The sequence below is a fragment of the Helicoverpa armigera genome, chromosome 22 (genome assembly GCF_030705265.1).
Source record: "Helicoverpa armigera isolate CAAS_96S chromosome 22, ASM3070526v1, whole genome shotgun sequence".
In the NCBI taxonomy this organism is placed as follows: Eukaryota; Metazoa; Arthropoda; class Insecta; order Lepidoptera; family Noctuidae; genus Helicoverpa; species Helicoverpa armigera.
The window spans coordinates 2,489,501-2,511,762 of NC_087141.1; the positions used below are offsets into that span (position 1 = coordinate 2,489,501).

Sequence of the window (22,262 nt, forward strand, 5' to 3'; positions counted from 1 at the left end):
ATTTTTTTTATTATTATCTCTAAACAATATATTTTTCGATACGATCATTCTTTACATACACACTTATATGATCAATATTATAATAGACGATTCTATTAGTCCTCATCCGTTGATTATATTTCGTTACATCGCATCGGAAAACAGATTTACTACGACTTTACATACAAGACCTCTTTACAATACCAAAGTACAAAACGATTCAGCTTGCTGCCAATTTTTTTCCAAAAACCCTTATTTTCTAATCTAGCTAGGTATGTACTTAGTTTTCGATCTGTCACATTTCTTAGATTTCAATCGGTCGTTGGCAATACCTATTTGACTAGACAAATGGAAATTTTATAATACGATATATTCCACCTATCTATTTATTATTACAATCAGACTATCCCCTGTATTCATAGATTCTTGGTTTAGTTTTTAAAGCCTCTTGAATGTGCTAAATATGCAGATACAAAATCAGCCGAATATTATTTTACAAGATATTGCTCAAGTATTTGGCGTCTCAAAGCGCAGCAACAATCTTTTCTAAAATTGCATTGTTGATAATTCGCCTAGTAAGGGGCAGTTTGGCAGTGTAGGATACATTCGTACTTAACATCTAAAACATTAATTTAAGTACATTAAATATGTAACATAGATTTGGCTAAGCCTTATAATGACGTACAAAGAAATTAATTCTATAATAAATATACTAAACCTATTGCACAAATAAATAATTGCGGAATATTCAGGTCGCATACAGTTATGTCAGATTCCTTTATCAAATAAATTGCACAACTCCTTATACGAACTTATAATACAATCCAGTAGCAAAAATCTCTTCCTTTATGACACAGGAACTGACCTACATAACTACGGCCCGAGTTGGCTGGTACTAAGTTTGCTTTAAACTAACACATAGCTACATTCATGATGGACTGCAAAGTTATGTTATACAAACTATACAAGCTGTTGATTTGCATCCGTGCCATAGTCAAGGACGTAAATATGCTAATGATTCTCGACCCAAATCAACGAAAAAATGGGTAGGTAATTTTTTCATGTTTTTTTCTTATTTACGTATATCCGTCAGTGTAACCCAGCCGTACTTTAATTCGGCGCGTGTGTTACTAGCCTTACTACCGCGCTGCGCACTCACACAAACGCAAACGATACATGCACAAAGCATACGCAACGATCGTTCAATAAAAATCGTAGATCATCCAGCCTACCCAAATTCACCCAATCACAGTGCGAGTACTCCCACACACTCGCCTCGCCGCTCCCCGCGTGCCCTCGAAGCCGGAAAGCCATCTACACACTCGCGCGCGAATCACGGCGCCAATCGCGACGCGAATCGCGGCGCGAATTGGAGCAAGAACTGCCAACTGTCCACACTGGCAGAGGTTCGCGCCGGGCTCTCAGTATAGTTCGCGCACTTGACGCGTATGCACGCCAAGCATTTAATCAATATAGTTTATTTGTAGTCGGTATGGACAGTGAAACCACTACAGCAGCTGCGGGGCTACTTTGCGCTTTAGCAATTTATAGTTACGCCATAAAGAAAAAACAAACAATTCAAAAGAAGCAAAGAAAACGGAGATGGTGGATTACCACCATTCACCGAAACAGAACCAGGTAAGTACCAATTTATTATGCTTTCTCATAGAGTTTAGGATATAGTAAGTACGTAGTACAAGATGGGTGAAATAAATATATATTCACTTTTAGCTATATTACAGTTTTAATAACAGTTAAAATGTAATACGCCGCTGTAACATATCTTGTGATGTGGGATCTGATACTTGATAACTTTGTATTTTGTTACAGTGCAACCATGGAGGAGCAGTTGAATGAACTAGTTGCAGAACCTACAGATGAATTCAAAAAGTTTTCCCGGATGTCATTAAATGATTTTGAATATTTGCTTAGTCAAATTTCAACACGAATTTCAAAACAAGACACCCAATTACGAAAAGCTATTCCTGCCCAGATACGTCTCGCTATAACACTGAGATACTTAGCAACAGGAGATGACTTTGAAAGCCTTCATTTTTTGTTCAAAGTTTCACCACAAATAATATCAAAAATTATACCCGAAGTTTGCCATGCCCTATGTGAAGTGTTAGAGGATGAAATAAAAGTAAGGACATCAATTTAATACTTTTATTATGCATATACAGAACTACTTAGAATCTAGAATATAACTTTGCAAAATCAACCAAATATAATAACAAAATTCAATAGACAATAAAAACAAAATTCGGTAATTTCAGTAGGTATTTAACTTAAGTCAAAAGCTGTCTGAACTATATCATTATTATGATCAGATGTGTTTGCATCTTGGTTCTCTGGTAAATGAAGGACAGGATAATCTGGTGTACGAATTAGCCGGTTCGATTGAATAATGATATTAGAAGGTGGGGCTGATATTACTTGTCTATTTTGGTAATAAGTATTTTGATTCGCCTGCCCGTAATGAAATGGAGGCTCTGAATGCGTAGATGATGATGTGCCTGTTCTTGGTTCATAAAAATGAGGTGGCGATGGAGTCATCACTAAAGGGTCATCAAATTGGTATTGTAAATACATCCCATCAATGTCGTGCATCAACTTCAATCTATTCTTTTCAGATAATTTTCGCAACTTATTTGCTAATAGTTTTCCGTATAAATCGCAATCATCGTCTTGCTGAATAGGCTGTAATGGGTTCCTTTTTAGCGTGGATTTGAAGGTGATAAGAGCGTCTTTAACGACATTTCCTGCGTCAACCACTTCTGAAGAGATTTTGCGTCGGTGGATTGTCTGGTCACTGTCTTTTTGGGTGTTAATAGACTGACTTCGATTTTCATTCATTTCTTCAACATTCTCTTTAATAGCTTCGAGATTTACTTCTTTAGGCTCCTTTATTCCACGTTCCTAAAAACACACATACATTTAGGCACTTAAATACTGTTTTTTACATGAAGGTTTTATATATGTTATGTTTTTTGCAGATACCATCTTGTCCAGAAGAGTGGCTGCGTATTGAAAGAGGATTTGCAAGGAAGTTTCCTCGAGCGGTTGGATCTATTGACGGCAAACATATTGTTCTCGACTGTCCATTCAATTCTGGTTCTGTATACTATAATTATAAAAGAACCTACAGTATAGTATTACTAGCATTAGTTGATAGTCAATACAATTTCATGTTTGCTGACATTGGTTGCCAAGGCAGAATAAGTGACGGTGGAGTTTTACAAATAGTATTTTATGGAACAAGATGTGTACAAACAGCTTAAATTTACCACCACCGCATCCATTACCAGGTTCGAACATTGATGTGCCCTACGTTTTTTTGGGGGATGGAGCCTTTGCACTGTCAGAACATTTAATGAAGCCCTATCCTGATCAGCACAACATAGGATCTGCAAAACGTGAATTCAACAAAGATTATCTTCAGCTCGGGTAGTGGTAGAAAATACTTTTGGTATATTGGCGGCCAGATTTAGAGTGTTTAGAAAACCAATCCCATTACAACCACAAAAGGCTCGCCTTATAACATATACTTGTATACTACTACATAACTTCTTGAGACGAAGTTCTACTTCTTTACATATCTATACACCACCCGGATCTATTGATATGTTTGATGATGATGGAGTACTTATACAACCTGGATCATGGAGGACAGATCAAGAAAATACATCCGCTTTTCGTAACTTGAGAAGAGTACCTCGGCGATCAGCAAATAACGCCACAGAAATAAGAAACGAATTCACAAAATATTTAAGTAATATTTAAGTACCTAACTATTAAAAAATAAAGTTATCTACTAACCGTATTCATACTTTTTACACTTTAGAGTATCTCCCAAAAGCATCCATTGCTTCATAAGCGAACCAAATGGGCTGATATATCTCATCGGCACCAGCTCCCGATTGAACGGACTTCTTAACTTTTCCCTTGTAGCTCCTATAGCTTGACATGAGAGAATCTTTTTCTTTTCAATTCATCAATTGGTATTTCCATCACCGTACTTATCCGCATCCAAGCATCATGGGTTTTCAGTTTATTTTTATAATCTTTCAAATTAATGTCCCATAATACCGGCTCAGCACGAAAACATTCTATAAATGTTAGTTCTAATTCATTGCTCCACACGTTACTCATTTTGCAAGCAAAATCGTAGCATATACCTAAAAAAAAACTAAAACACAACCATCCGTGTCAATTGCTACTGAGCGACTGAGCTGCCCGAGGCGCGAATGTATAGTCTTGTCGCGTTCACGTCGCGCTTCGCGCCTGCGAGCGCTTTGTCGCGGGACAAAAAACCGACAATTTTCGGGGAACACAGCGCGAACGAGCCGCGAAGCCGCGAAGAATATGCGAATCGGATCTACACTCATGTTACGCGGGTGTTTCGCGCCTTCGCGCGCGGTTCGCGCGCGAGTGTGTAGACGGCTGAACAAACAAGCGCCGACGGCAAGCAGTGTGTTTGATGTCGCCGCCGCTGCTGCGTACGTGCGCTTTGAATTCCGCGACGTGTAGGTACAAAGTGCGAGATGACGGAAAACTACACGAACACGAGTTGGTGGCGATGGTCCGCCTGTATGCCATCAGTGACAACAGTGTACTAACAGCCATCCATCCTCCGAGCCTTTTCCCAATCATGTTGGGGTCGGCTTCCAGTCTAACCGGATTCAGCTGAGTACCAGTGCTTTACAAGAAGCGACTGCCTATCTGACCTCCTCAACCCAGTTACCCGGGCAACCCGATACCCCTTGGTTAGACTGGTGTCAGACTTACTGGCTTCTGACTACCCGTTACGACTGCCAAGGTTGTGCAATGACAGCCGTACATACCTATGTTCCGGGAAATGTTTACCGACCGGGAACCCTCATCACGGAGGGTCATGCTGGTCATGTGACAGACTTATGAGCTAGGACCGTTAACTTAGTGCTTTCGACACATTTAAAACGAATGTGATAGTGTTATGTTAGCTGAAGGACAACCAGCTACTTCGTCGTGCTCGATTGTGCCAAGAGTGTGAAGGTGACAGCTTTGAACAGTACCTCCGGGTAACTAAACTAGGTAATTTATTTATTTGTACATTTTGTAAATACGTAGTCAGCTTAATCAATTTTATTAGTGTAAATAAGTTGATTTCTTAACCACGCCAATAATACCTACGAGCCGAAAGAATCACCTCGTGCCTACACTTAACTAACACATCTTTCACCAATTTAATCGAAAAGTAAAAACAAAATTACTACGAAATCTTTACGCTGAATGTTAAAGCAAACCGAAAATGTTATCAATCAGCTGTTAACAGGTCAGTGAACTTTCCTTAGTATTACGTCATTAATAAGATTTCCGTGTTCCAAGGTCCTAAGACCGTTAAGAAGGAAGCAAAATTTCTAATTATTAACCAATTTAATTCAAAAATAAAAACTAAATCACTGCGAAAACTTTATGCTGAAAGATAAAGCAAAACGAACATTTTATCAATCAGCTGTTAACATGTTAGTGAACTTTCTTTCGCGCACTAGTATTGCTTATTACTGTAGTTAATAAGATATCTGTGTTAAATTTATGCTCAAAAATTAGTAAGTAAAGTAAAACGAAGTTAATGACAATAATGAAGGTGATTTTCGAAACTTTAGGTAAAATGATTGCTATCGCGTATCACTCGGTCTCGCTCGCTCGCGCGCGCGCTCTGTCCTGTCGTAGATAAGACACTCGCACATCGACACTCACGCACACACGTAGACAGAGTAGTTTTCTCTGTCTACGCACACATAGCTGCCATCACGCACACACTGTGGCCGCGGGGCAATTCTGTTATGATTTGTGTTGAACCGTGGGCTGAATTCTGAAATGCCATAAAATTACAACATCGAAAAAAGCAGCGCATATTAGGTTTTTCCCATCTACCGTAATTTAAATCGATTATTTACGTATTTAATGTCAACCTCCTGATCTATGGCACGGATGCAAAACAACAGCTTGTATTTACAGTCCACAAATTATACACTACTTTCGTCAGACACTGACAATGAACTACATCGGCTAAACAGAATTAATATTATATTTCCTATATTCATACTGTGGAGTAAACCAGCATTCGTAATACAACCTAACTACCCGGTTTCACTTTGTGCTTATAAATACCTAAATAAGGTATATATACTAGGTAGAAATAAGTGTGTTAGATAAATACACATACTTATACTTTCTAATAGAGCAGAGTTAGGGACGATACCTCCTATAGGGCTTATTTATATGTTTCCAGTCATCCGTTTGTAAGTCTTTAGTCCATTAATTTTGTGACAAACACCACAGGAAAGGTAATTTCACATGGTTTAAGTCACAAAAATGTATTTACCACAAACATACAAAAAAGTTCTTATAGGTCAATAAACACTTGTGAGAACATAGCCTTCTCATGTCCTTGCATTGAACCTTTTTCAAAAACTGACTGCGGAGTTGTGATCAGTCCCTTACTCTGTCCAAACATAATGACAATCTTAAACCATCAGTCTCGATATACTGTACCAATTAGGTAGTTGATATCAAAAACAGTAGATCAATGTATGAGTTGATGTCAAAATAAATGTGACAAAGTCATGACGTCGCTTACATGAACACCATTGATTTTAATGCAACAATAGGTATAATATGAACTCTTTGGAGGTAGAAATAAATTCCAATTTGCATTGCTACTGCTCCGCCTACGTTTATGGCCAACTGCGTGCTGATTAAAAATAAATCGATTCATATTTCGTCACATCTACGTAACATCCTTATTTTGTGTTAACTGACGATTTAAGATTAAGACGCACGTTGAAGCACGCGTTACGTAGACTTTATCGTCATACAATTTATTGTATCAACATTGATATCAACTACCCAAAACAACTGCATACAAAATAGTTGAAAACCTAAATTCACCGACGTCATAAACTTCAGTTCTCTTAAAACAGCTGTTTACTATGAATTTTCACGTGCATTTTCCGAAGTAAACAGTTGAAAGAAAAACTGACTTTTATGTGGTTAATGAAGTTAGGGCTTTTTCATACAAAATGAGGTACAGTACCGAAGTATTGGTTGCAGCAGAGAGCCCCGGCCAGCAGCCCCCTAGCCCCCGCTCCACAGTAGCGCGCGTGTTACACGAAGGTGTACTGGTTGTCGACGGCGCGGATGTCGTGGTGCGCGCCGCTCGCCACCAGCAGCGCCTCCAGCTCCGCGCGACGCATGCGCACGTCGCTGCCGTGCGTCACCTCCAACTGCACCGTGGAGCTCGCATCAGTATTGGATAAAGAGGATTTATTTCATAGAGGTTGGTCATAGTAGAACTGGCCATAGATGCTGTTATGGTCATCGAAAAGGTTCGTCTCCGTAGCAAATGATTAGTTCGAAAGCACTACTGAATTCTATTGTATGTACATCAACAGCTACGCGGCCAACGAATACAATTAAAAGCAATACATAAAAGCATAAATTTTATTATATATAAAAAAAAACTTACCATAAATGAGTATGCTTGCAACACAACACACAGACAAAAACGAAGAAAAAAACACAGCAAAATAAAAAACAAAGCCATTCCATAGAATAAAGTTTAATAATAAAAATTTACAACCAAGAAATTAAAATTAAAGCTCGGAAGAACATGATTTTGTACAAATTATAAACAATATAAATTATAATTCTAAGTTCCATTGTTAGTACATTATATTAACAGTCATTTTGATCAAACTCGAGTTATGACGATAAATAAATTCTTCAACAATAAAGGAATAATTCGGCCCTAGCGTAAAACTATTTGTTTAAATAACATTGTCTCCTCACATACTTTTTTTACTGCCATGATTTCACAAACGAATACTTTTTTTGCTGCAATTTCTAGTAAGTATTTATAAATAAGAGTATCTTATTAAATTACTAGGAACATTTAATGTAAAGTTAAACTGCTGGCAGGCGATAAGGGCTCAGGACCATTTATTTTATAAAATAAGAAAAATAATGTGCCATCTACTCTTGGAACTAGAACCAAAGTATTCCTTTTAAAGCCCTAGAAAGGGCATACTATGAGATACCTACATAATTGGCATTTTTGTTAGCTTCATAACGAAACCAATGAAAATGCAAACGATATTGTTTCAAACTACATATACAATAAGAACTAAGTTTAAATGCGATTATTCAATAGAACATTGTGATTCCTTTACACCTATATCTATATAGGCACTTAAGTATACACCTAATAATATGATAATTTTATTTACTTTTTAAATATGACATAAATAAATTTACATTTATTGTCATCAATAAATAAAATGCACGTACAGGAATCGCGGTTTGATACAGACGTAAATAAACCTAAACTTGTTCGTTATAATCATGTTCAAAATCTTTTACGTACATAAGAGCTACTCGTTAAAGCTATAAGACGTAGCCATCTTAAATTAAAGCATGGTCACCATGTATTTATTGGCAAAGATTGGCGAACTCATTTAATAGATTATCTATTCTATTTTAATATTGTTTTCTAATGCGTACAAGTGATTCACTGACAAGCCCGCGTCTCATAAAATTATCATTAAAATATATCAAATATTTTAAAATAAATAGGTGATTTAATATCATTATTTCTTTTAGAAAGTAATTGGCTAATAAATCGAGATTCAATTTCTTTAAAGTTCATCTAGCCAGGGCATGGCTAAATTAATATAATAATCAATATTATAAGACGTGGGCCGTTAATGAGCATGAGAACAAACAATGCTGAGCAAATAAAACTACAAGCTACATACTAACAACATCAATAGCAACAAAATATGAACAAACGCTACTTGAAGGCGAAACATTACAAAAACATTTCGATGCATAAATATAACTTCATGCTTCAAAGTTAGCATGGTACTGAATAAACTACCCACACTGGGTACGATGCCATAGAGCTTCAGTTGCTAAGCTTAAAGGGCATAGAGCAATATTGAGCCTCATTTTCCTTAAACCAAAAGTAGGCCTTATGTAAAGAGTTTAGAACACATTTTAAAACAAATCTCAGTTCCAATGGCCTATTGATTTAAGTTGCAGAAATAGTATGTTGCCAAATATAATTACATTATAAAATTGGCTTGTGAACCTTATTAATTGTTCTTTGTGTATTTAAAGCTTATAGCGGTAAGGTTCGGTGGGTCAATATGCCTCTTTATTAAATCTGTGTGATTGTTTGTGATCGACTTTGATAACCAAGTGAAGATCAGTGAATAGATTTGTGTGACGATTCTCGATTGTTTACAAACAACATCGCATCTCGGTATTCATCGGCTGAACATTCAGACACTGTACTGCCAATGTTTATTTTGTTGCGAGCTCAAGAATTTGTACTATTTAAGATTAGTCAAAGCAGGGCAGCTGTGTCAAAAATATTATATCACTGGTAAAAAATTACTGGCCAACTTATTCATAGTTGATCCATTTACTGATTTGTTTGGTATATTTTCAGATTCATCGAGTTTATTTACGAATTCATTAGCTGCTTCATTTGGTGGGCAATTTTTATACCCAGATTAAAAAACTGTCCATTCCTGCAACGCTATTCATAAACAATCGAGAATACACTAAAAAGCTAGTTAAGGCGCTTTGCACATGGAGCAACTGTTGCAGCAACTGGCGACTATCTTTTTGTCAAACGAGATTGCACAGTCATAGCAACTTTACCATAACATTTTAAAAAGTTGATATACCTAGTAATATTTTTCGGTTGATGCAAAGTCGGTATAAAATATTACTATAACTTTTTCATATCATCAAATAGTTATCTTAATAATTTTGCCATAAAAGTCGACAGCTGCTTCAACAAAAGTTGCTATACGTGCAAAGGGCCTAAGAAACCATCTGTGCATGGCTCACTTGTGTGCGGTTGTCCTGGCAGACGACGTACTCGGTGAGCGTGACGTCAGCGGCGCCGCCCGACTCCAGAGGGATGGGGTTGGCGCGGAAGTGTTCCAGCATGTCGTGGACGTTGGGGAACCAGAGGTGCTGGACTCGACACTGGCCCGTTTCGCTTAGTGTCATGCGAAGGTGTTTGGCGCGACCCTGGAGTGAGATATAAGAGTTTATATAAGGCTTTCAAAATATAAATTGTTTGCTGAAATGGGTGGCATGTGAACTGAGAAAGATAGTTTGGTTTGCTTTCTTCTTAAAATAATTCTATGAGCTGATATTGGATCAGCCCTCAAGTCAGAAATATGTGAATTGTCTGCAACATTATCTCACTGCCTAAATAGGACTTAGACCAATTTATTTCGCAGCTGTCTCTGACTTTTCACAGTTTCGTCTTTTATTCAGGCTTCCAAAGTACCTATTGCAGATACAATCGTATGTCCAGCTGAATGCTGGTCAACTATCACTATTACTTTTTTCTAAGTTACACATTATAGATACTTAAAGACAAAATATCCTGCTACAACTTACCTGGAAATTAAACGTGAGCACATACTCCCCCCGCCGGGTCTCGCTCTGCCTCACGAGATAGCAGCCGTGTCCCGAGGCGCCGCCCGCCAGCACGCAGGCCGCCGCCGCCGCGCGAGCTAGCGTGCCGTGGAACCACGGCCATTCCGCCAGCGACACGCGAGAGGATGACTCGCATGCTTCTTCTGCTATTGAACCTAGGTAACGAGAAAAGGATAATGAGAGTTACGTTTTTTCAGGTGGAGTTCCTGGGTACGGGATTGTTCGAAAGAATTGCCGTGGTCCTGGTACTCAGAGGGCTCCAGAAGGAACAGAAATGTGTTTTTTGATGATTTCCCATTCAAAAAAGGGGTGATAGATGAGGATTGGTCGACGACGAAAAAGTGAAAATTATTTACAGAAGTAAATATTATGTAACACCCCAAAACACGTACTTAACATTTTTACAAACTGTTGTGTTCCTCGTAAATTGGTAACACGACATATAACAAAACGTAAACTATAGTATCCCGTGCCGTAGTTTACAATAGACTGATCGTTAAGAAGTGACTATATGATCAATGACTAGGCCTGTGACTCGGCGTATGTTTTCAACTGTATATTGTAAATAAATTCAGCCAGTTATTTGCTCACAAGTTGATTAATTCGGTAGAGAAGTGGGTAAGAGATTTTTAAATATAGGTAGTTATTATTTTAATAGACCACGATCATCGTCAAATCTACTATCCAGTCCCATTAAATTTATCATGATGGGACATTATTGCAGCATGCTAATTATTTCATCTAGTGTTTTACTGCAATTACGCACAGTATGTGTAAATTATATTAATATAGTCCATTAACAGCAGAAGATGTAATTTATTCAGCTAAACTGGTCTTAAGTCCCATGTAAAAATAATAGCCTTTTGACAAACTAATAAAATTTCACCCAAAACTTGATGTTTCAGTCGTTTTAGCAGAGGCTCAAGGTAATATAAGCAACAAAATACCTAATTCAGCCTCTTCAGGGGTATCGGTAGCCAAGTCCACATTGCTGGTGCTGGGTGGCAGATCTCTCCTGGGCGGCAGGTCGGGCGGCGCCGGCTCGGGCATCCCCGGCAGCGCGTCTGGCGGCGGCTGCGTGGTCGGAGGCGACCGCATACAGTACTTGATCGTAGCCAGCCATGCTTTCATATCGTCTACGTCTGCTGCCTCTATTACGTATTCCATATTGTTGTCTGCCTGGAATTTTAAAAGGATAATTCAAGTGTTGTTATAAGAAGAACTAATTGGGTGATATGAAGGTTGAATCACTTAACAGGGCCTACTGTAAACCTAGGTATTAGACACTTGACCTCCTTGGTATGTTTATTGTTTTAGAAATAAATTATATTGTTATATGACAGTAAATAATGACAGTGACAGCTGTATAAAAGATTGTGTGAATACAGCATCCTATAATAATTATAATTGATTTTTTAAGACTAGCAGGTGCCTTGCGGTTCCACCCAAGTCATAAAGTACTCCTTCCTTCATCATCAGTCAGTTCTTTTAGGGTGAAAGCAGCACAGTCATACAAATGGAGAGAGTTCCCATATGCAATATAAATAAGCAAGGATTTCTAGGAATATTTAAATTAAATTATCTTGTTTATGTACATGCCACAATAATTTATTTAATAAAACTTAGAAAATCTGATGTAACAAAAATTGAAATTATTTTAATCCAGATAATGACAAGAACCTGTTGTAATGTATTTTAATAGAGGTAAACCCCAACTGGGTTGAGGAGGTTAGATAGGCAGTCGCTCCTTTTAAACACACTGGTACTCAGTTGCATCCGGATAGACTGGAAGCCAAGCCCAACGTAGTTGGAAAAGGGCTCAGAAGAGAACTGTACATATTTTTAATAGAAATACTATATGTATTAACTTAAATGTGTGATAGCAAGAAAGCAGTGAATAAACTATTGAAGGGTAATGTCATAGACGAATATTAAATTAATACCTATACATATGTTTGAGGAAAATCATCAAAATTATAAAATCATTCATATTTACCTATGAATGACACTAAAATAAATCCAATTAATTGGATTGTTATCACAAAATATTATTGATCATTGAATGTAAAAGGAGGACAAATATTATACAACTAAATAATAAAGACATACCTTCAATACAAATGTATTTTCATGGTCAGGCATCTCCAGCGCTGTAGTTTCCCGAGCCTCTGATATGAGGAAACAGAAAACTCCACTGCGGGGCTTCTGAGCCTTAGGAGGGGAATAGAACTCCAGCATGTAACCCCCGACAGTCTTCACCAGCGCTAGCCTGCATCTCTCCCACTTCTGCGGCCCTCCAGGCTGCTCCAAACTCTCAGGAGTTAAATAATTTACCAAACCTTCTTTCCTACACTCTACAACTATCTTAGCTAATTTAGTCTTGTTGTGCTTGTTCAGAGTAGAGGAGAGCTCCACCTCGTCTGAATGTTGCTTGTGAAATAACCCCTTTCCGCGTCTCAGTCCTTTAAATGATAACCTTCGGAAAAATGGTTTGTGCTGCGTTTTTGGCGAGTCCGTGTCCTCGGAATAGTCACTCTCATCGTGTCCCGTGTGGGTGCCGTTAGGGAGTTTGTGCAGAGCTTTCAGCTTGCCGATTTCATACTCGAATTGTTCCGAGAAACATTCAACGAATTTCTTCAGCAGGTCCTTGTGCGAGGCTTGCGGCCGGGACGCGGCGTCGCTGGTACCTGTCTGTACGTACTGCAGGCAAGCGTTGGCGAAGTCCTGAGCGGCGGCTTTGGCCTGACGCTCGCAGAACTCGACCCATCCGTCGGGATCGCCGTCGGACGGGCCCGCCATGGCAAGCAATTTCTTTAGCAGCTCCACTTGGAAGGCGGATATTTAATAGACCACATTAAACACAATTACTTTGTAATGATGATTCACTATTTTTCACCTTATTATCGAATTTCATACCAATTTTGTAATCAAAATAAAATTCACGATGCTATCACAAGTTTTCTCGCGAAAACAAGTTTTGTTGCCATGTACAAAAAATACATTTGTTGCTATAGATTTTTTAACACTGATTAGCAATTTAAATAAAAAAAAAAACATATGTAATATTATTAACATTCCTGTAATTACAGTAAATGAAATTTTAGCACCTAATTGATTTTTCTGCAAAACAAATAATTTTAGATTTATTACACTAATACTGCGAATGAAGCTAGATGTCAGCTCTATTGAAGCATAGGTTTTTACGTACTAACACTAGATGGCGCTGTTATATTATTAGCTCTTTCCTAATACAAAATATAGATGGCGCATAAATATAGATAATTCCAGTCAACTTGAGAACACGTTTGAGAACTTTTTTTTTTGGCTTGAAGTCACTCACTACACTACAGAAAAGTGGAGATGATGTTACTTCATCTGTATCTCATATCATCAGTTATAACTGGTTCTGAAACAGGGGTTTTTTCACAGAATTTCTCTGAGCGATCAAAGAACAAATCGGTCAAGAACAAGGATCATCGACATAATGACAATGGCAATGGATCTCCCATACTTAAAAGCATAAAGAACCAATGGTGATGGGGCTGAAAGGTTCTCGAGTACTAAGGAGACCATAGTGGTTCCTGATCTGTAAATAGCATAGCCAGCGAAGGACGACCACCAACGAGTGGGTATAATGATCTGACAAAGAGGTCACAAACAGGCGCTGAACGCAGGCTACTGAATGAGGGGAGGCTTTTGGTCAGCTGTGGGCCTTTTACGACAGAGATGATGATTGATGATGCATGTATTGTTTTCCATTGAAGAGAAACAAAATTGTGTTCTCTCCGTCCGTTGGTTGGTTGTCTCTTATTCTGTTGCTGGTAAAAAGTGGGTGCAGGGGCTGTGGGTTTGTCCGAAAGAGTTACCGTATGATGGTTTTTTCCAGCGGACCAGCGGAGGAGTCTGGCACTCTCTCACGCTGCATTTTTTTTTCATTACGCGGTTTCATATTTTGATGATTTCCCATAAATAAAGGCAGCGAGTGGGTAAAATTCGGTCGAGGTCCGACTAAAAGATCAAACTTCATTGATCAAAGCTACTGCCAATGTTCCTCTAACTATAAATAAGAAAGTATTGTTTCCAACAAGTTCATGGCAGAGGGAATAAGCTAGGTGCCCTCAGAAATTAATAAAAATATTCAGCGTCCAGAAATACCCAAGGACCACTTACATGCGTCATCGGCATCAGATCTTTTCTCATAAACCCCGTCTAGCGTCGATCGTAAAGTGCGCGCGCTCGTCTCTGTCAAATTTCCAATAATCTTATTTTGGCGCGCATCAGGCACCCCGATGACGGATATATGGGAGCCATCTTGCGAACGAGGCGCATGCGCGCGGCCGTTCACCTGAACCGCGACGATAGTTTTACGACATCCCTCTATATTTTGCGATGATAAAAATAATAGTAACACCTTGACCACGGAGTGTATATCGGTCAAATTGTTACGTTTTCGTGTTAGGACAAAGAGCGAAGTTGTATAACTGTCAGCTTCGGGAGACCGCTTCATTTGGTTACAGTTTGACGAAATACAATTTCATAAAGTGGGTTTAAAAGGCTGAAACGTAGGGGCTGATTGTTATTTATATGCGATGTACATACAGACCTAAATCAAAATTTTATTTGGTTCCTAAATTGAGTAGACACAATAAATGTTGCTTAGCATTGCAGCAGGATGCTGAAAGTTGTAATTCATGGGAATCTGATTAGTTTCAAGTCGACATTGACTGAATTCATTTTAATTTAGGTATTTAGTCTGTAACAAAATAATTTCTTCAACACATTACGCTAATCACTTTCTTTCCGAGAATTTTTCTTTTGAAGAGGCTGTTTTTGAAACCAAATTAGCTCCGAGCGCGCTCTTACGTTTACGAGCTCTTCCAGTAAACAAACGCTACTGTTTCGTGTTTACAGAGAAAGTTTTGTTACAATAGGGTCACCATGTCTTCGAGAGAGAAAAATGCATCTTAGAAAACTTTTTTACAAGACAAGGCTCTTCTTTTTCGTGTGATATAGAAGTAATAAATTATATAACCTCCTTATAACATAGATGTAACTAAGAGGGCTACTTCAGCATCAGTACCTATTCTTTAATTCATCTCATCCATCAAAAAACGGTTTAGATAGAGCATCAAAGTAAAAAGCAAGGAACTAGCACAAAAAGTCCATAAACTTTGGTCTTTTAAGACACTATTGTTGTATCATCAAAGTCTGGCGATCTATATATTGCCAAATAACAATGAATTCATTTTTCTTTGTCTATAAAATGTCCTAACTTTCCAACGCGCCACAGTGTCAGTAGTGAACCGTTTTTCTGTGGATGCATCCGGCGCAGGAGTGGCCGCCGACAGACAAATGCTTGCAGGAAGACCGCGTCGTTAGCGCTGTCGTCGCCTGCGCACGGAGAAACTTAAATAAAACCGTACAGTTCGCTCAGGATTTTTCATGGCGGAGCGTAGTTGGTACTTTATGTTGTGTTGAAATATTTTTGAAACTTCAATAGGGTATAGGCATAGGGTAACAGGATTTTGAATTGGTAACTTGCGTAATAAGTAGTAGCAGGAAGTGTCTAAGATATTGTTCAGTTTTTGTAAGCAGGGTAACTTCCTGATTTGCTATTGATATCAGTACTCTAAGTGGCATCGGCCTGCTTATCGAGATCATTATTTGTGTCACATTGCGCATTGGGTCATCCACCAGCATGACAATATAAATATTTTATTTTGCATTATCTAAATAACACTTCTTTAAATTATTAATCATAGTTTGCTCTTAGAACAAATTAAAATACTTAGGTTAATTTTGCCTTCATGAAGGTGCGTCTCCTAGACAAGCACAGATTTAAACGTAGCGTAGGTTCAACGACTAGGCTCAGTACAGCTTGACAAATGACCTGTTGCCACAGCACACATTAATTCTTTGCATTCAATACTCAAATAGACTGCTACATTAAACAACCTATTAACTGGTGATTTGTTTTATTTTTTAACCGAACTGTTCGTTCTGAAACATGCGTGGGATGATCTTTGTGCACGGCGAAACTCCTCCTATTGTAAACCCATCTCCTTCACTCTCGAACACATGACTCATGCGAGAGTGAGAAAACATCACACAAGTCACGCCTACGGTTTAAAAAAGCTTTTCTCCCGACTGAAAATATGAACAGAATATCAAATGTTAAAGATAATAGAATAAAATATTATGAATTATTATGTTGTTATGTTCCGTTCGGATATCATTCGGCAGGGTTGTTTCGAATAAAAAATAATGTGTTGATAAAAATAAATTGGGTTCGGAAAATATTTTCATAATATCAGACAGTTACATGGTTTATTTTTTTATGGATGATGTTCCGATGTAATCGTAACTGCTATTATTAAATTGTATGTCAATATTTCTTTTTATTCAACTTTTTTCTCAACTTTTGAAAGAAATATTCACCTTTCGGTCTTGCCAACGGGTGTTAAAGCTTTTTCACGCAATATAACATGCAATTTATTAATATTATTCGCAAAATAAAGGATATTAAACAAAATATATGTAATACAAGTTAATTTAACGTGGTTTCTCTGCGATTAGAATGACGCGGCAAAATATTTATGTTAAAACATATATTTAAGAAAAAAAAAACATATTTCAATGCATTCTAAAAAATATCAGAATTTTGTTCCTAACAAAAATACTTGTTCCAGTGTGCAGAAGAGTTAGATAAGTGTAAGATAAATAATAGTTTTTAATAAATAATACAAAATAATTACCCTTTGGATATCGATTAAATTTTAATGCTAAGGCAGAGGTCCCTTGATAATGCTTGCTACGAAATGTCGTAGCCGCGTAGGTCTCGCAGCGGTCAATTTTAATAAATTGTACTTGTTTATAGGAATATTATAATTTAGTTACATTTAAATATTATAAATGAAACTAAGAACAACAGGATAGATTACATTGATTTGAATTCAGAAATAATAGGTTATTTACAATAATCTTGCCTACAATAGTAGTATAATATAGTATGCTATTAACACTTTAGTGGATTGCCACAAGTGGTTAACCCTTACAGTTACCTACTTAAGTAGCACAAACATTCCATCACGCATATTTTGCTAGCTGACCTGTTTCAAAAGACTTTCTTAAGGACTACCTCTATGAACTCTCAATTAAGAACATTCGTCTATAGGTAGTTCATTTGCTGTTATTACAACACAAACATTTTATTTATTAGATTTCGTTACATATTTTTTATTAGCAATGTCCATAACTTAAAACCGTATCATTAACATTCATCTGGCTGCAACGTTTCTCTGATCTTAACACCATATTGGCGTTATAAAGATTTTTGTTTCGTCACTGCGCAGTCACCTTAGGCTGTTATTCGAAAAAACATGATTAGCTTAGACATGATAAGCTGAGGAGTTTCTGGTGAGGAGTTCATTTGCTTGATCTCAAGAACTGCTGCTGCTTTGGGTGTTAGATGGCCCATTTATTGACGAAGGCTTCTTTTAAGCCGGGTGCGCGAAGGAAAGCGAGTGAATCAATAGCTGAAGCTAGTAAATATAGCATGCGTCACCTACCTACTTTTGGGTACTTAAACTACTTAAAACATAAAGTTGTTTACAATAGGAATTCCTACCTGTGATTCAGTACATCAGTAGCTGCATACAAGTGGTCTGTGTTTACTGCACGAATTGATCAACGATCTTCGCGCAGATAAACACGCTTAAGTGTCGAGTGATACGACGAAAGAAAAAACTATAGACTTCTAAAGCTGGCGATGCACTGACTTTATTAGCTAGAAAAAAAATGATCGAAGGAATTTGGTAATTGTTAAATAGATATAGTTCTGAATAATTTGTTAATTAGCTACCCAAATAGGACATGTTTTAAAACAAAGCGTTCTGCGCATCCGATCAACTATTATTAGGCGCACGCATCGGATAAGGAAAAGAGACTTAGGTTTTCAGAAATTGGTTGATCTTGTTGGATAAAATTATTTGAAAGATGAAAAAATATAGGTAGGTACTTGTACAACTTATATTCAAGTAAAAAAAAACTTTTGCTCAATGCTGGGTTTTTTCAATGTTAAATCCGAACGATAGTTAAAAATGGTCACGGTCCTAATCACTGATCAGACGAGGTTTGTTAGTACTTATCTGATAAGAGATGTTTCTGTTTAAATACTTAAAAAATAAAAGAGCGCTTATCGTAGAGCAAAAAACCAAATTATTAATTTCCATTTCTTTTTTTCTTAATCATTATTAATTGCTTTTCATGCAGTCAATTTCAATTTTTCAGGAGTTCTCAAATGTAGGTACGTTAGTAATATTGCTGACTGGCTTTTTATACAGCCATCTGTTAGGTGTATGCCTTTTTCCATCCAACGGTTTTTCTTAGAGTTTTTCCTGCATTTATGGCTGAGTTTTTTTAAAGATTTGTGTAAACTTGGTAGGTGTTGATAAAATGTAAATAAGCAAGCAATCTCCGAAAACAACGCCTCTATGTTTTCCATGTAGCTGCATAATTAATGTAGTCTGGAGGTAGTTAACAGGTAAAATACGGCCAGTATGCAACACTGTGTTGTGTTCATTTTAAATATAACTTAGACTCAACAAACACCTCTGGATAATTTCACATGGCGAGTGGGCGACTTGAATAGGTACATAACTTTAGAGTTAAATCAAAACGTACATCGTCGATAACATTCGTCTAGCGGCGCACGGCAGGTAAAGCCGAAGCAACAAACACTGCAGTACATAATTCAGATGAAAATAAATAAAGCGCCTGAACTGCTGTGGGAATAAAAGCTCTCGCGATTGGGCGGTGGGCGGGCCAGGGCGGGCTCGACTCTGGCGACGTACGCCGACGACAGAAGCGTTCTCCTCGCGCCGCCGTCTGCGCGCGCGCCGCATAACTTGATTAACGCACAGAAAACTGATTTATTGTGTCGCGTTGAAAAAATAATCGGCCGCCGGTGAAGAAATGTGATGGAGGGACAGGAGTGGCGGGGCGAGTGGCAGCAGCCGCGCCAACTCGATGGTCAGTCAGCTGAGCTAGTGATGCGTCTGTCTGCATGTCTTTGTGCCGATTGATGGAGATCCAATAAGACAACTCCTGTCGCTTCGCACGGTAAAATGCATTTGTTTTGTCCAAGTTCTGCTCGAGCGGAAAGGGTAAAGTTCAGCTCACTACAGTGAAAGATATATTTTGATGATCGTGAAAAAAGTTAAGTCCCTATATTTTATTTATTGTTCTATCTTATTCTGTGTAAATCTACTATCTTAATTCGACGACCCGTGAAAAGTCACTTAATTTTCAAATATCTTGTGTAAACCTCGTAAATGGGTAATCAGTGTAGTGCAAATAGTGAAGTATCCTTTTATTCGCCAAGAAAAGGCCTTAGTCGGTAATATATTTTTTGTTATATTGAAAAAGTGAAAGACTCTCGATTGGACCCTCCAAGACGTCGGCACAAAAGACTTGCTACAGTTTTTATATAATGTATGACTTGCATGAATTTAACCACCTACGAAGAGGGCATATGCACGCATGTGAAATTTTACATTTTCAGCATTCCTTACGACAAAAAAATTGTCGTATTTTTTACTTTCCAGTCATGTACTAATTTGTATCTATTTGTCACATTATGTAGCCCAATTTATTATGTTGAAAGCACCAAATATAAACTTTAAAATTGATTTCCATAATAATATTCAGTTAATTGACAGAACCTTGTTTATTCTCAAAAAATCTCCCATATCAATATTAAATTGCCAAATCATTAAGCTGGGTGTCACTGATAAAAGCTACAATAGTACCGTCAGAAAAAACTTTATTAGGGAAGAAGTTAGTTAACACGTTATCGTCAATAATAAAAAAACGAAAACTAATGCAAAAAATCCCAAGATAAATCCTAGCACAAAGAATATCTTCAGTCTTATAAGGCGATACTGAAGCTCGTGAACAATTCGCGAGTCGGGCGCGCATGACTCAGATTCCTGGCGTTCCCACCGCTCTTCTTTGATAGTGTTCATTCATCTATCCGTCAGCAGCAGCCGCGGGCGCATACGACACGACGAGTGACACCCAGCCACGTCGCAACACCAGCTTTCAGATCTTTAAGCCCCAACTTTTTGTTCACCAGTTTAAAACTCTGGATTTCAAACCAGTCGCAACATCAAAAGTTTCCTCTCGCATGATTGAACGACTGCTGAGTGAGATCTGTTACTGAAAAATAGTAGGTACGCTAGTAAATGTTTTTGAGGTAAACTTTTGTGTATGCAAAATGAGTAATACGCGATGTGTCGATAGTACGTACTGTTGCTGTTATTTCTTTATTTAACGATCATTTTGATGGCAGACATAATGTTGCGATGAAAAAACAATTGAAAGTCGCAGAATGAGGTTATACTTTCAGAGTTACAACCTACTTTATAGACATCACAGATGGTCGATAATGTTTTTTCCCTTTATATTTGAATACAAAACTATTAATGATTGTGAAACAATAAAGCGAGTAACATGGTCCAAAACATGTCAATGTGGATTGATGACCCGACAGGGGTGGCCAACATTTTTTGTGGTAATTAACCGTCGCCCGGCGGACGTGAAAAAAATTCAATGCTACTTGACTTGAACACTTCCAATTCGTCCGTTTTGTTATTTTAAATGTTACTAATTACTCTGAGTTTATTTTTAGAATTTATGTTTTATTTTTTGGCTTTTATGATTGATATTGCTTTGACATTCATGTATTTAGTGTTTGACAGAAAATTAAGCTGCCGAGTACATACATATTATTATGTATGTATTGAATATTAAACTAAATGCCAAGTAACATTGTTTGTAGCACATTTGAGAATAGATCTCCAACGATTAGGCAATCTAATATCTGCCCACCTCTCGCTTGAACATTAATAAAATGAATCAACCAGGTTAGATAAATGGTTTCCCTAATAAATATCGTATAAAAGAATTTAAAACGATTCAGATTTACCGGGTGCGTCGTAAACGTTTATGCGTGTGTCGAAAAAAATATAATATTCTGTTAGAAATATAGACTGCAGATTCTTTTTTCACGCTACCTATTGGTTTTAGTTAAGATAAACTCCAATCTCCCTAAGCGCTAGTATATTGTTATATTATCAAGTAGGTATAGAGCACGGATGGTGCCTATGTTGGAGAAAATCCATAATTAATGAGAATAACTTTCATTATGTCTTGCATTTCTCCGCGACATTTGTTTGTAAATTAAATGAGTTATTCATAAATAATATCACTTGCTAAATATATTTTTACGGCAGAAAAGACCTCTACTTACCTCGCGCCTATTACCTAAACCTGAAAAGCACGTAATCTTACGTGATTAACGCATATATTATTTCAAAATTCACGATTTCACCCAACCCTACCTCAATAGTCAAGAGTACCATAGATCATTTAAAAAAGTCGAGTTATTTTTTTCTTGAAGGACCGATCGCTCCACTAGAGTCTGTCACACGTGGTCGCGTTGATAAACGAATTGATTATTATTGCAAAAACTTTAACGTAAACTAAAAATTAAGTGCTTCTAGGAATATACATATTGTGGCTGTATAATCTTGTGGATTAATTACATCCGGGTCTCTTAGCTTATTTTGATTTTAAAGCGGTTTGTTACTATGTGACATTCATTGTTGAATTTTTACAAAAAATGCATCAGGGCATTATGTGCATTATTTAAGAATAAAAATAAACAAGAGTTGGCGCAACAAATAACCTAGCTTTTTTGCGTGCAAAGCATTATT

General features: G+C 37.4%; 3 protein-coding genes and 2 long non-coding RNA genes across 5 annotated transcripts in view; 2 read left to right on the forward strand and 3 right to left on the reverse strand.

Annotated features, from left to right (window-relative positions):
* Nucleotides 1-22,262, reverse strand: part of LOC110370833 (protein D3) — a 146,518-nt gene that overhangs the window by 87,927 nt on the left and 36,329 nt on the right. The gene's annotated exons all lie outside the window — the stretch shown is intronic.
* On the forward strand, nucleotides 1,476-3,802 carry LOC126056323 (uncharacterized). Its single transcript, XR_010277556.1, has 3 exons — nucleotides 1,476-1,617; nucleotides 1,810-2,122; nucleotides 2,976-3,802. It is a non-coding gene; the product is annotated as an uncharacterized LOC126056323 (long non-coding RNA).
* LOC126056328 (uncharacterized) lies at nucleotides 2,132-3,105 on the reverse strand. Its single transcript, XR_010277557.1, has 2 exons — nucleotides 2,980-3,105; nucleotides 2,132-2,898 (listed from the first exon to the last, which is right to left on the reverse strand). It is a non-coding gene; the product is annotated as an uncharacterized LOC126056328 (long non-coding RNA).
* On the reverse strand, nucleotides 6,611-13,484 carry LOC110370766 (SH2B adapter protein 1). Its single transcript, XM_021326716.3, has 5 exons — nucleotides 12,595-13,484; nucleotides 11,433-11,664; nucleotides 10,447-10,640; nucleotides 9,883-10,068; nucleotides 6,611-7,247 (listed from the first exon to the last, which is right to left on the reverse strand). Exons 1-5 carry the CDS (start codon nucleotides 13,282-13,284, stop codon nucleotides 7,128-7,130), a joined length of 1,422 nt encoding a protein of 473 aa, XP_021182391.2. The 5' UTR covers nucleotides 13,285-13,484; the 3' UTR covers nucleotides 6,611-7,127.
* Nucleotides 19,296-22,262, forward strand: part of LOC110370912 (T-box transcription factor TBX1) — a 28,199-nt gene continuing 25,232 nt past the window's right edge. Inside the window, exon 1 of the mRNA XM_021326922.3 lies at nucleotides 19,296-19,515. Within this exon, the coding sequence (XP_021182597.3) occupies nucleotides 19,464-19,515 (52 nt within the window). The 5' untranslated portion in view covers nucleotides 19,296-19,463. The remainder of the gene's footprint in view (nucleotides 19,516-22,262) is intronic.

Bases quoted from the DNA above. Each gene is read 5' to 3' on its own strand.
- LOC110370766 (XM_021326716.3), bottom strand. From the start codon at position 13,284: ATGGCGGGCCCGTCCGACGGCGATCCCGACGGATGGGTCGAGTTCTGC. The intron at 10,069-10,446 runs GTAAGTTGTAGC...ATCTCACTCCAG, and splicing joins TGCTCACGTTTAATTTCCAG to GGTCGCGCCAAACACCTTCG. The intron at 7,248-9,882 runs GTGAGCCATGCA...TCCACGGTGCAG, and splicing joins GCCAGGACAACCGCACACAA to TTGGAGGTGACGCACGGCAG.